Source organism: Oncorhynchus masou, chromosome 17 (assembly GCF_036934945.1).
Source record: "Oncorhynchus masou masou isolate Uvic2021 chromosome 17, UVic_Omas_1.1, whole genome shotgun sequence".
NCBI classification, from domain to species: Eukaryota; Metazoa; Chordata; class Actinopteri; order Salmoniformes; family Salmonidae; genus Oncorhynchus; species Oncorhynchus masou.
The window spans coordinates 15736335-15748744 of NC_088228.1; the positions used below are offsets into that span (position 1 = coordinate 15736335).

Consider the following 12410-nt stretch of genomic DNA (forward strand, 5'->3'; position numbering starts at 1 on the left):
TTACATTTGTTTTAGTTTATTTTCACCTTTAGCAGCAGCGTGTGAAATAAAACGAAATTAAGAGCATATTATCACGGAGGATTGTTGTACTATGTAAAAAATAACGAAAATAAAATAAAAAGCTATATCGAGAGATGTGGTATCACCTCTGACGTATTACTGAACTACTTTCCCCATGTATAACATCTCATATACACTGCAAGGCGGGCATATGTGTCAAAGAGGTGCGGCCCAGACAGTCAAAAAGGAAAATGGAGAGGAAAAAGTTCCACCCTCACTAAATGCAAAGATTGCTTTCGCTAGAGCATGGGGTTGGTGCAGCTGCCTCTGGATGGAATCTATATGGGATTATTATCCTGCTGGATTTGCGTTTTGTTTTAGGGCTACAACGTAATGTATTGGAAAAGCGAACAAATGTTGGCTTGCCCCGAGGTGGATGACATTGAAAATGGGTTTAACTCGACCTTCGACAGCACGGTATGCCTATATCCATATTAAAAGTTAAGAAATTATCGAGCATTCATTGTTTAGCGAATTTTTCGATTTTATATGGTGCTATTAGGCCTATCATTTATTGTTTAAACATCTTACATTCGGTAAAATGCTAGGCTACTCCAAACCGACGGGCGACTGTTTCAAGTTAATAATTTTAGATTTGAGATCCCCACCCATTCGTTTACTCTGCATAAATCAGTGCATTACCTGAGGGAGGTTGCGTTACAAGCTAATCAAAATGCATGGCTGCCTGCGAGTTGGTTTGAAGAAAGCTGCCATGCCGATAACTGCCAAACAAATCTTGTCTGTTTGATTTGGTCATTCGTCCTGAATGTGATAATTTGACAAGAATTTCCCTTATGCAGAGAACGAATGTGATTGACAGCAGATATTGATAGGCGTTGAACCATGAACGTTATTTTGTTGACAAGTGGTTGAACATTTCAAGAGTTTTGGTTCATGTGTACAAAAAAAATATTAAAGGGTTCTTGAAGATGGCATTTTAGTCCTATTTTTTTCGTCATGGTTTTCATAGCAAGCAGAAGTGGAGTTAAAGGCCATTCCAGTGCATATTTTGACTAGTCACTATGCCTAAGGAGGGATGTGGAAGGGCATCTTCCGATTCTTTGAGTATACTTTTTTAAAAATTGAACCTTTTTATTTAACCAGGTCGCCCAGTTGAGAACACGTTCTCATTTACAACTGCGACCTGACCAAAATAAAGTAAAGCAGTGAGACAAACCGTTACACATGGAATAAACAAACGTACAGTCAATACGCCGACAAGTAGCATGAGGAATCAAACGGGTATACCGGTAGCCTATTTTTAATAGTAGGCCTATGCGTGAAACCTTACCATTGGAAATTAGGCCTATACCAGTGCCTTCATTTTACATGTCAATAAGCAGAGTGATTTAGTTTGTGCATTCATCTTAAGATAACTAGGTGGGAAAACCACGTCAGTCATAACTACTTTAAGATGACAAATGTGTGTACTAGCAGGAAAGTCGATGCTAGAGGAAAACACAGACATCGGTAGGCCGGGTCAAATTTAGGCACATGAAATTGTTCTTAACGCAAACTTTTCCATGCCTAAATTATGTCAATAATGACTTTTCTGTTTTTTATATCTAGGGCACATCGGATTACATTTTCGGAGATGAGTCGTATTCACCATCTTCGTCTTTGTCTTCCTTGACACCGCAGACAATGGCATCAGCCTCTCTGGGGAAAAGCCTTTGTACAAGTTGTGGTTTGGAGATAGTTGACAAATACCTACTCGAGGTAAGTTTCCGAACAAATGACCGGCTGAGATATTCAACCAAGGCCTAAAATGCGTATGTACATTTTTTTTCTCCCCCAACGTCCAGAAACTCATAGGCCTAGGATCCCTAAAGTGTTCACATTTAACTGTGACAAGGAAAAAATGTTTGTAGGCCTATTTGGTAAATAAAATTACATTTTAAGTTCAGAAAAATAGTTACTTTAACATCGAATAGTGTTCATACATGCCTAATTTTCGTGGTTAAAACTGTAGACCAGGTTACTCTTCCGGGCGAATAAATCTGTTTGACTTTTGTGGCTACATTTCAGGTGAACAACTTGTGTTGGCATGTGAACTGCCTCTCGTGCAGCATGTGCCAAACTCCTCTAGGAAGACATGTCAGTTGCTACATCAAAGACAAGGTGGTTTTCTGCAAACTCGACTACTTCAGGTAGGTGAAAAGGGTGGCCTCTTCCATACAGGGAGGGCTCTAGCGCGATTAGCCACGTAAAACTCAACTCCACGATGTACTTCACGTCAACGGAGAGGAGTTGAGTTTAGGATACATCTGAAGTTGCAACTTTGACATGACATTCAATTGTTATCTAATGATGTTAATGAGACGTTCTACAAGTCAAGATAAATGGCTGTTAACCTTGGGCCCTTGAGTATTTACAACCACAACATTCATAGTAGCACTTCTCTACTGCCTTCAATTTATTTAATTTACAATTAAATGCATTTTTTGGAACAACCTTGTATTTCTAGATTCATGATCAAATAATTTTGTTGATATAAAAATGTTTAAAATTGTTTAAAAAAATACACAAATAAGTAAATGGCTACCCTGCCTTTAGTGGTTTTGATCTGTAGTTTGTTTGCAATCCAACTTTTCCACAGGAAGTATGGAACTCGCTGTGCCCACTGTGGCAGGAACATGCACTCCAAAGACTGGGTGAGGAGAGCAAAGGGAAACACCTACCACCTGGCCTGCTTCGCCTGCTTCTCCTGCAAGCGCCAGCTCTCCACGGGGGAGGAATTTGCCCTGGTGGAGGAGAGGGTGCTGTGCCGAATCCACTACGACTGCATGCTGGACAACCTGAAACCAGCCATGGAAAGTGGTAAGAAACATTAAAAGGTGTGTAGAAAGAATAAGGCCTGCACTTATAAAAATGTGTTAATTGTACACTAGCTGTTTGTTCTACACATGTATGAGTGATGCAGCAATTTAATTTAGGCAATTGAATTATTTTGAAACAATTGATGAGATTCTAGATTTTCCCTTATCGATTAGCCTTCCTCATTTTCCTATGCAATGTGATGACCTATGTGGTCATGTGTTTACATGAAAAGGTGTTACTGTAGAGGGAGCCCCACCATCAGAACAAGAAGGGTCTCATCCCAAACCAGCTAAGAGGGCCCGCACTAGCTTCACCACAGACCAGCTACAGGTGAACATTTATTACTTTCCTGTCACTCCAGAAATGACTATCCTGGATGTTTGCATATGAATGATATAATTGTGTGTGACCATCTTACATTCACTGTGTCTTGTCTGTTAGGTGATGCAGGCCCAGTTTGCTCAGGACAATAACCCAGACGCTCAGACCCTCCAGAAGCTGGCAGAGAGGACTGGCCTCAGTCGCAGGGTCATTCAGGTGAGCTCTCTAACATTAGTCTAGTCAAACAATTCTAGGTGTCCCTGAAGTTACAAATGAAGCTTAACCCATCCCTATTGAATGTACAGGTTTGGTTCCAGAACTGTCGAGCTCGTCATAAGAAGCATGTGAGCCCTCAGCACCATGTGCCATCTGCAGCGATGTCGTCACTACAGCAGTCCAGGCTTTCTCCGCCTCTTATGGAGGATCTACACTACACATCCTACATACCAACAGACACACCCATGCTTACAGCACTACACACTTACATGGATGGTGAGCAAAACCAGCACATCACAGGTTCATCTTTTTTTATGGCTTGTGGGTTAAGCTTACTTTGTAACATCTTAATAGTTTTGCTTTAGAATTCAGTGCAAAGATCTGGAATCACTATTTCATAACCCAATGGGTTATGTTTGTTCTTCACAGTGCACTCTCCCTCCTCCCTGGTGTTCCAGCCTCTTTTATACCATTCCATGACACAGCTGCCAATCAGCCATGCCTGATCTTCACATCCCGCACCCTGCAGAACCGGCCCTTACCATTGGTTAGAATGCTGAGGAGCCAATGCGAAAGCCCTGTCCATTAAAGGGTGGGGTGCAAAATGATTTGCTATGGGGATTTATCAAAGGAGATCAAATTCAGATGTTAAATAAGGTTATGTAAACTTGTTGTTGATGTATTGTACATATTGGTTGGCATTTAATTTATTTGAGGTATGTGACTGAGCACTTTGTTAAAAAAAAAAAAATGTATTAATAATGTGTACACTGAACAAAAATGGAATATGCAACAATTTCAAAGATTTTTACAGATTTACAGTTCATAAGAATCAGTCAATTGAAAAATTAATCTATGGATTTCATATGACTGAATACAGCTATATAGTGCCTTCAGAAAGTTATTCAGACCCCTTGACTTTTCCCTAAGTTTTGTTACATTAGCCTTCTAAAATGGATTAAATAAAACAATCCAAAGCAATCTACACACATTATGGGGTAATAAAAGGTTTAGAAATAAACATACCTTATGTAAATAAGTATTCAGACCCTTTGCTATGAGACTCAATTGAGCTCTGGTGCATCCTGTTTCCATTTATCATCCTTGAGATGTTTCTACAACTTGATTGGAGTCCCCCTGAAGTAAATTCAATTGATGAGACATGATTTGGAAAGGCACACACCTGTCTATGTAAGGTCCCACAGTTGACTGCATGTCAGAACAAAAACCAAGCCATGAGGTTGAAGGAATTGTCTGTAGAGCTCTGAGACAGGAATGTGTCAAGGCACAGATCTGGGGAAGCATTGAAGGTTCTCAAGAACACAGTGGCCTCCATCATTCTTAAATGGAAGTTTTGAAGCTGTCCGCCTGACCGAACTGAGTAATAGAAGTGCGAACCCAATGGTCACTGACAGAGCTCCTCTGAGGAGATGGGAGAACCTTCCAGAAGAACAACAATCTCTGCACCACTCCACCAATCAGGCCTTTATGGTAGAGTGGCCAGACGGAAACCACTCCTCAGTAAAAAGGCACATGGCAGCCTGAATGGAGTTTGACAAAAGGCACCTAAAGAATCTGACCACGACAAACAATATTCTCTAGTCTAATGAAACCAAGATTGAACTCGTTGGCCTGAATGCCAAGCATCACATCTGGAGGAAACCTGGCACCATCCCTTCGGTGAAGCATGATTGTGGCAGCATCATGCTGTGGGGATGTTTTTCAGCGGCAGGGACAAGACAGGATTGAGGCAAAGATGAACTGACAAAGAACAGAGAAAGATCCTTACTGAAAACCTGCTCGAGCGCTCAGGACCTCATTCTCGGGCGAAGTTTCACCTTCCAACAGGACAACGACCCAAAGCACACAGACAACACAGGAGTGGCTCTGGACAAGTCTCTGAATGTCCTTGAATGGCAGAGACTTGAACCCGATCGAACATCTCTGAAGAGACCTGAAAATATCTGCAGCAATGCTCCCCATCCAACCTGACAGAGCTTAAGAGGATCTGCAGAGATGAATGGGAGACACTCCCCAAATACAGGTGTGCCAAGCTTGTAGGGTTATACCCAAGAAGACTGAGGCTGTAATCGCTGCCAAAGGAGCTTCAAAGTAAAGGGGTCTGAATACTTATTTAAATGTGTTGGTTTATTTAAAAAACATTTCTTAACCTGTTTTTGCTTTGTCATTATTGGGTATTGTGTTTAGATTAAGGGGGAAATCAACTATTTAATCAATTTTATAAGGGTGTAACCTAACAATCATTTGTAGAAAGTTAAGGGGTCTGAATACTTTCCAAATGTACTGTATATCTGGTCATGAATCCCTTAAATAAAAAGGTACAATATGGGCAGGGATCAGAAAACCAGTCGGTATCTGGTGTGACCACCGTAAGTCTCATGCATATCTCCTTTACATCAGGCTGTTGATTATGGCCTGTGGAATGTTGTCCTACTCTTCAATGGCTGTGCAAAGATTTTGGATATTGGCGGGAACTGAAACATGCTCAATGGGTGACATGTCTGGTAAGAATGCAGACCATGGACGAACTGCAACATTTTCAGCTTCCAGGAATTGCGTACAGATCCTTGCCACATTGGGCCTGTGCATTATCATGCTGAAGCATGAACTGAAGGCGGCGGATGAATGCCACAACAATGGGCCTCAGAATCTCATAACAGTATCTTTGTGCAATTGTGTTCGTTGTCCGTAGCTTATGCCTGCCCATACCCACACCACCACCACGGGGCACTCTGTTCACAACGTTGACATCAGCAAACCTGCAAGCCCACACAACGCCGTCTGCCGTCTCCCGGGTACAGTTGAGACCGGGAAGATGGTTACGACGCCGAACTGCAGAAATTTTGCGTTTGTGCAAACCCACAGTTGCGTCAGCATTCCGAGTGGCTGGTCTCAGACGATTCCGCAGGTGAAGAAGCCGGATGTGGAGGTCCTGGTCTGGCGTGGTTACACGTGGTCTGCTGTTGAGTCCGGCTAGACATACTGCCAAATTCTCTAAAACAATGTTGGAGGCAGCTTATGTAGAGAAATGAACATTGAATTCTCTGGCTACAGCTCTGGTGGACAGTCCTGCACTCAGCATGCCAATTGCATGCTCCCTAAAAACTTAGACATCTTTGGCATTATGTTGTGACAACTTCACAGTTTAAAGTGGCCTTTTGTCCCCAGCACAAGGTGCACCTGTGTAATGATCATGCTGTTTAATCAGCTTCTTCATATGTCAAACCGGTCAGGTGGATGGATTATCTTGGCAAAGGACAAATGCTCACTAACATGGATGAAAAAAAACTTGAGCACAAAATTTGAGAGATCTGCTTTTTGTGCATATGGAACATTTCTGTGGGACCAACACTTTACATGTTGCGTTTATATTTTTGTTCAGTGTATTTTTGTTCATGTATAAATGTATTTATGTTTGGACACACCTACTCATTCAATGTTTTTTCTTTATTTGACCATTTTCTACATTGTAGAATAAGAGTGAAGACAAACTATGAAACACATGTAAACAAAAAAAAAGTGTTAACCAAATCTAAATACATTTTATATTTGAAATTCTTCAAAGTACACTTGGCATTCTCTCAACCAGCTGCATGAGGAATCATCTGGCCAGGTCATCTGATGCAGCACCATCACTCTTCTTCTTGGTCAAATAGCCCTTACACAGCCTGGAGGTGGGTTTTGGGTCATTGTCCTGTTGAAAAACAACTGATAGTCTCACTAAGAGCAAACCAGATGGGATGACGTATTGCTGCAGAATGCTGTGGTAGACATGCTGGTTAAGTGTGCCTTGAATTCTAAATAAAATCACTGACAGTGTCACCAGCAAAGCACCCCCACACCATCTCCTCCATGCTTCACGGTGGGAACCACACATGCAGAGATTATCCGTTCACCTACTCTGCATCTCACAAAGACACTGCGGTTGGAACCAAAAATCTCAAATTTGGACTCAGACCAAAATGATATATTTCCACCGGTCTAATGTCCATTGCTCGTGTTTCTTGGACCAAGCAAGTGGCTTCTTCTTATTGGTGTCCTTTAGTAGTGGTTTCTTTGCAGCAATTCGACCATGAAGGCCTGATTCACGCAGTCTCTGTACAGTTGATGTTATTATGGGTCTTACTTGAAATCTGTGAAGCATTTATTTGGGCTGTAATCTGGGGTGCAGTTATTTGCCAATTTCTGAGGCTGGTAACTTTAATGAACTTATCCTCTGCAGCAGAGGTAACGCTGGGTCTTCATTTCAAATCAAATTTTATTTGTCACATACACATGGTTAGCAGATGTTAATGCGAGTGTAGCGAAATGCTTGTGTTTCTAGTTCCGACAATGCAGTAATAACCAACAAGTAATCTAACTAACAATTCCAAAACGACTGTCTTATACACACAAGTGTAAGGGGATAAAGATAAAGACATAAAGATATATGAATGAGTGATGGTACAGAGCAGCATAGGCAAGATATAGTAGATGGTATCGAGTACAGTATATACATATGAGATGAGTATGTAAACAAAGTGGCTAGTGATACATGTATTACATAAAGATGCAGTAGATGCTATAGAGTACAGTATATATGTATACATATGAGATGAATAATGTAGCGTATGTAAACATTATATTAGGTAGCATTGTTTAAAGTGGCTAGTGATATATTTCACATAATTTCCCATCAATTCCCCTTATTAAAGTGGCTGGAGTTGAGTCAGTGTGTTTGCAGCAGCCACTCAATGTTAGTGGTGGCTGTTAAACAGTTTCTATCTCAAGGCCATCAGGCTGTTATTCAGTCTCTCGGTCCCAGCTTTGATGCACCTGTACTGACCTCGCCTTCTGGATGATAGCGGGGTGAACAAGCAGTGGCTCGTGTGGTTGTTGTCCTTGATGATCTTTATGGCCTTCCTGTAACATCGGGTGGTGTAGGTGTCCTGGAGGGCAGGTAGTTTGCCCCCGGTGATGCGTTGTGCAGACCTCACTACCCTCTGGAGAGCCCTACGGTTGTGGGCGGAGCAGTTGCCGTACCAGGCGGTGATACAGCCCGCCAGGATGCTCTCGATTGTGCATCTGTAGAAGTTTGTGAGTGCTTTTGGTGACAAGCCAAATTTCTTCAGCCTCCTGAGGTTGAAGAGCCGCTGCTGCGCCTTCTTCACGTTGCTGTCTGTGTGGGTGGACCAATTCAGTTTGTCTGTGATGTGTACGCCGAGGAACTTAACTTACTACCCTCTCCACTATTGTTCCATCGATGTAGATAGGGGGGTGTTCCCTCTGCTGTTTCCTGAAGTCCACAATCATCTCCTCTAGTTTTGTTGACGTTGAGTGTAAGGTTATTTTCCTGACACCACACTCCGAGGGCCCTCACCTCCTCCCTGTAGGCCGTCTCGTCGTTGTTGGTAATCAAGCCTACCACTGTTGTGTCGTCCGCAAACTTGATGATTGAGTTGGAGGCGTGCGTGGCCACGCAGTCGTGGGTGAACAGGGAGTACAGGAGAGGGCTCAGAACGCACCCTAGTGGGGCCCCAGTGTTGAGGATCAGCGGGGTGGAGATGTTGTTGCCTACCCTCACCACCTGGGGGCGGCCCGTCAGGAAGTCGAGTACCCAGTTGAACAGGGCGGGGTCGAGACCCAGGGTCTCGAGCTTGATGACAAGCTTGGAGGGTACTATGGTGTTAAATGCCGAGCTGTAGTCGATGAACAGCATTCTCACATAGGTATTCCTCTTGTCCAGATGGGTTAGGGCAGTGTGCAGTGTGGTTGAGATTGTATCGTCTGTGGACCTATTTGGGCGGTAAGCAAATTGGAGTGGGTCTAGGGTGTCAGGTAGGGTGGAGGTGATATGGTCCTTGACTAGTCTCTCAAAGCACTTCATGATGACGGAAGTGAGTGCTACGGGGCGGTAGTCGTTTAGCTCAGTTACCTTAGCTTTCTTGGGAACAGGAACAATGGTGGCCCTCTTGAAGCATGTGGGATACCCAGACCAGCTGGCTGGTGTGTTTATGGACATATTTAATCAATCCTTATCCCAGTCTGCTGTTCCCACATGCTTCAAGAGGCCCACTATTGTTCCTGTTCCCAAGAAAGCTAAGGTAACTGAGCTAAATGACTATTGCCCGGTAGCACTCACTTCCGTCATCATGAAGTTCTTTGAGAGACTAGTAAAGGACCATATCGCCTTCACCCTGCCTAACACCCTTGACCCACTCCAATTTTCTTACCGCCCCAATAGGTCCACAGACAACTCAATCACAATCACACTGCACACTGCCCTAACCCATCTGGGCAAGAGGAATACCTATGTAAGAATGTTGTTCATCGACTACAGCTCAGCATTTAATACACCCCCCCCCCCACCCCATCCACACGGGACAGGAGTGGAGAAGGTGGAAAGTTTTAAAAGTTCCTCGGCGTACACATCTAGGACAAACTGAAATGGTCCACCCACACAGACAGCGTGGTGAAGAAGGCGCAGCAGCGCCTCCTCAACCTCAGGAGGCTGAAGAAACACAGCTTGTCACCAAAAACACTCAAACTTTTACAGATGCACAATCGAGAGCATCCTGTTGGGCTGTATCACCGCCTGGTACGGCAACTGCTCCGCCCACAACCATAAGGCTCTCCAGAGGGTAGTGAGGTCTGCACAATGCATCACCGTTGGCAAACTACCTGCCCTCCAGGACACCTACACCACCCAATGTCACAGGAAGGCCAAAAAGATCATCAAGGACAACAACCACCTGAGCCACTGCCTGTTCACCCCGCTATCATCCAGAAGGCGAGGTCAGTACAGGTGCATCAAAGCTGGGACCGAGAGACTGAAAAACAGCTTCTATCTCAAGGCCATCAGACTGTTAAACAGCAACCACTAACATTGAGTGGCTGTTGCCAACATACTCACTTAAATCTCTAGCCACTTTAATTATTAAAAAATGTATGTAATAAATGTATCACTAGGCACTTTAAATAATGTTTACATATCCTACATTACTCATCTCATATGTATGTACTGTACTTTATACCGTCTACTGCATCTTGCCTATGCTGTTTGGCTATTGTTCATCCATATATTTTTTATGTACATATTCTTATTCATTCCTTTACCCTTGTGTGTTTAAGGTAGTTGTGAAATTGTTAGATTACTTGTTAGATATTACTGCAAGGTCAGAACTATAACCACAAGCATTTCACTACACTCACATTAACATCTGCTAACCATGTGTATGTGACAAATACATTTTGATTTGGTAGGCTCGAGCTACTGACACAAACCATCGTTGTACCAGAGGAAGAGGGTCCCAACACGGCGGATGGACAGATGGGCGATTAGGCCAATTCATCCCAAAGTTGTTTGATGGGGTTGAGGTCAGGGTTCTGTGCAGGCCAGTGAAGTTCTTCCATACCGATCTGAACAAACCATTTCTGTATGGACCTCGCTTGGTGCTCAGGGGCATTGTCATTCTGAAACAGGAAAGGGCCTTCCCCAAACTGTTGCCACAGAATTGTCTAGAATGCCATTGTATGCTGTAGCGTTAAGATTTCCCTCCACTGGAAAAACAGCCCCAGACCATTATTCCTCCTCCACCAAACTTTACAGATGGCACTATGCATTCGGGCAGGTAGCTTTCTCCTGGCATTCGCCAAACCCAGATTAGTCCGTCGGACAGCCAGATGGTGAAGTGTGATTCATCACTCCAAGGAACGCGTTTCCACTGCTCCAGAGTACAATGGCGGGCGAGCTTTACAGCACTCCAGCCGACGCTTGGTATTGCGCATGGGGATCTTAGGCTTGTGTGCGGCTGGTTGGCCATGGAAACCCATTTCATTCAACTCCCGACATTGCTTCTGGAGGCAGTTTGGAACTCAGTAGTGAGTGTTGCAACCGAGGACAGACAATTTTTATGTGCTACCTGCTTCAGCACTCAGTGGTCCTGTTATATGAGCTTATGTGACCTTCGCGGTTGAGTTGTTGTTGCTCCTAGACATTTCCACACAATAACAGCACTTACAGTTGAGCGGGTCAGCTCTAGCAGGGCAGAAATTTGAAGAACTGACTTATTGGAAAGGTTGCATCCTATGACAGTGCCACGTTGAAAGTCTCTGAGCTCTTCAGTAAGGCCATTCTACTGCCAATGTTTGTCTATGGAGATTGCATGACTGTGTGCTCAATTTTATACACCCGTTAGCAACAGGTGTGGCTGAAGTAGCCCGAATACTCTAATTTAAAGGGGTGTCCACATACTTTTGTATTATGTAGTGTATAAGTAGGTCACTTGAAATCCCAGCAATTTTGAGAACTATACCAGAGTTGTCTTGAGACGGCTATGCATATTAATGGCATGTGGCTAGTAGCATAGCATCTCTCTACATTGAATACAGGCGGTTGATGTCAACAACCCTCATTGAATATTTTAAAAAGATGACAATAAATTAGATGTATCCACCAATCCAAAAAAGGATTGGCAGGAGCTAGACAACCCACTGTGCCGCTTTGTGGACAACGACTCCCATTGTTAGGGCGGAGAGACGAGTACCTTGTCAGAATTTCCATAATCTTTGGTTGTACTCTTGATCCAGCACTGGAAATAAGGGGGTGATTCAATCCGGATCGAGGAAGTTCAGCTCTACAGCTGGGATGAAATTTAAAGGCAATGTTCCCACTTTAGTGGAGATTGCATTCACGGTAAACGCTGCATATTTTGGCTCAATCGTAAATTACCTTAATCATTTCTATAGGAGAATCTGTAACGCCTTCTGCTTCAGCGTTTCAGATTGAATAGAGCCCTCAGAGTTTAAAATAAACTCAAAATGAGGAAGAATAGACGGGTAATTGGGATTTATGGATTCTACAGTGATTTTGATGTTTTACCTGCAATAGCTGTAGCTTTGCACAATATTTCAATATTGCCCATGTTTTCACACTGTAGAAATTGTTGGTGTAAACGCATTACATGGTACATCAAATGCTGTAAATCACATGG

At 43.3% G+C, this 12410-nt stretch overlaps 1 protein-coding gene across 1 annotated transcript; it reads left to right on the forward strand.

Moving 5' to 3' along the window:
* The first annotated feature begins 224 nt into the window (after nucleotides 1-224).
* Nucleotides 225-7464, forward strand: LOC135558594 (LIM/homeobox protein Lhx8-like). The gene is made up of 8 exons (XM_064992514.1): nucleotides 225-477; nucleotides 1630-1779; nucleotides 2089-2210; nucleotides 2660-2880; nucleotides 3113-3210; nucleotides 3322-3417; nucleotides 3507-3693; nucleotides 3847-7464. Exons 1-8 carry the CDS (start codon nucleotides 394-396, stop codon nucleotides 3921-3923), a joined length of 1035 nt encoding a protein of 344 aa, XP_064848586.1. The 5' UTR covers nucleotides 225-393; the 3' UTR covers nucleotides 3924-7464.
* Nucleotides 7465-12410: the final 4946 nt, after the last annotated feature.

What these genes read in the sequence shown, in the direction of transcription:
- LOC135558594 (XM_064992514.1), top strand. Translation starts at nt 394, where the DNA reads ATGTATTGGAAAAGCGAACAAATGTTGGCTTGCCCCGAGGTGGATGAC. An exon ending in TCACCACAGACCAGCTACAG is followed by an intron (nt 3,211 to 3,321) that starts GTGAACATTTAT and finishes CTTGTCTGTTAG; the next exon opens with GTGATGCAGGCCCAGTTTGC. An exon ending in ACTACACACTTACATGGATG is followed by an intron (nt 3,694 to 3,846) that starts GTGAGCAAAACC and finishes TGTTCTTCACAG; the next exon opens with TGCACTCTCCCTCCTCCCTG.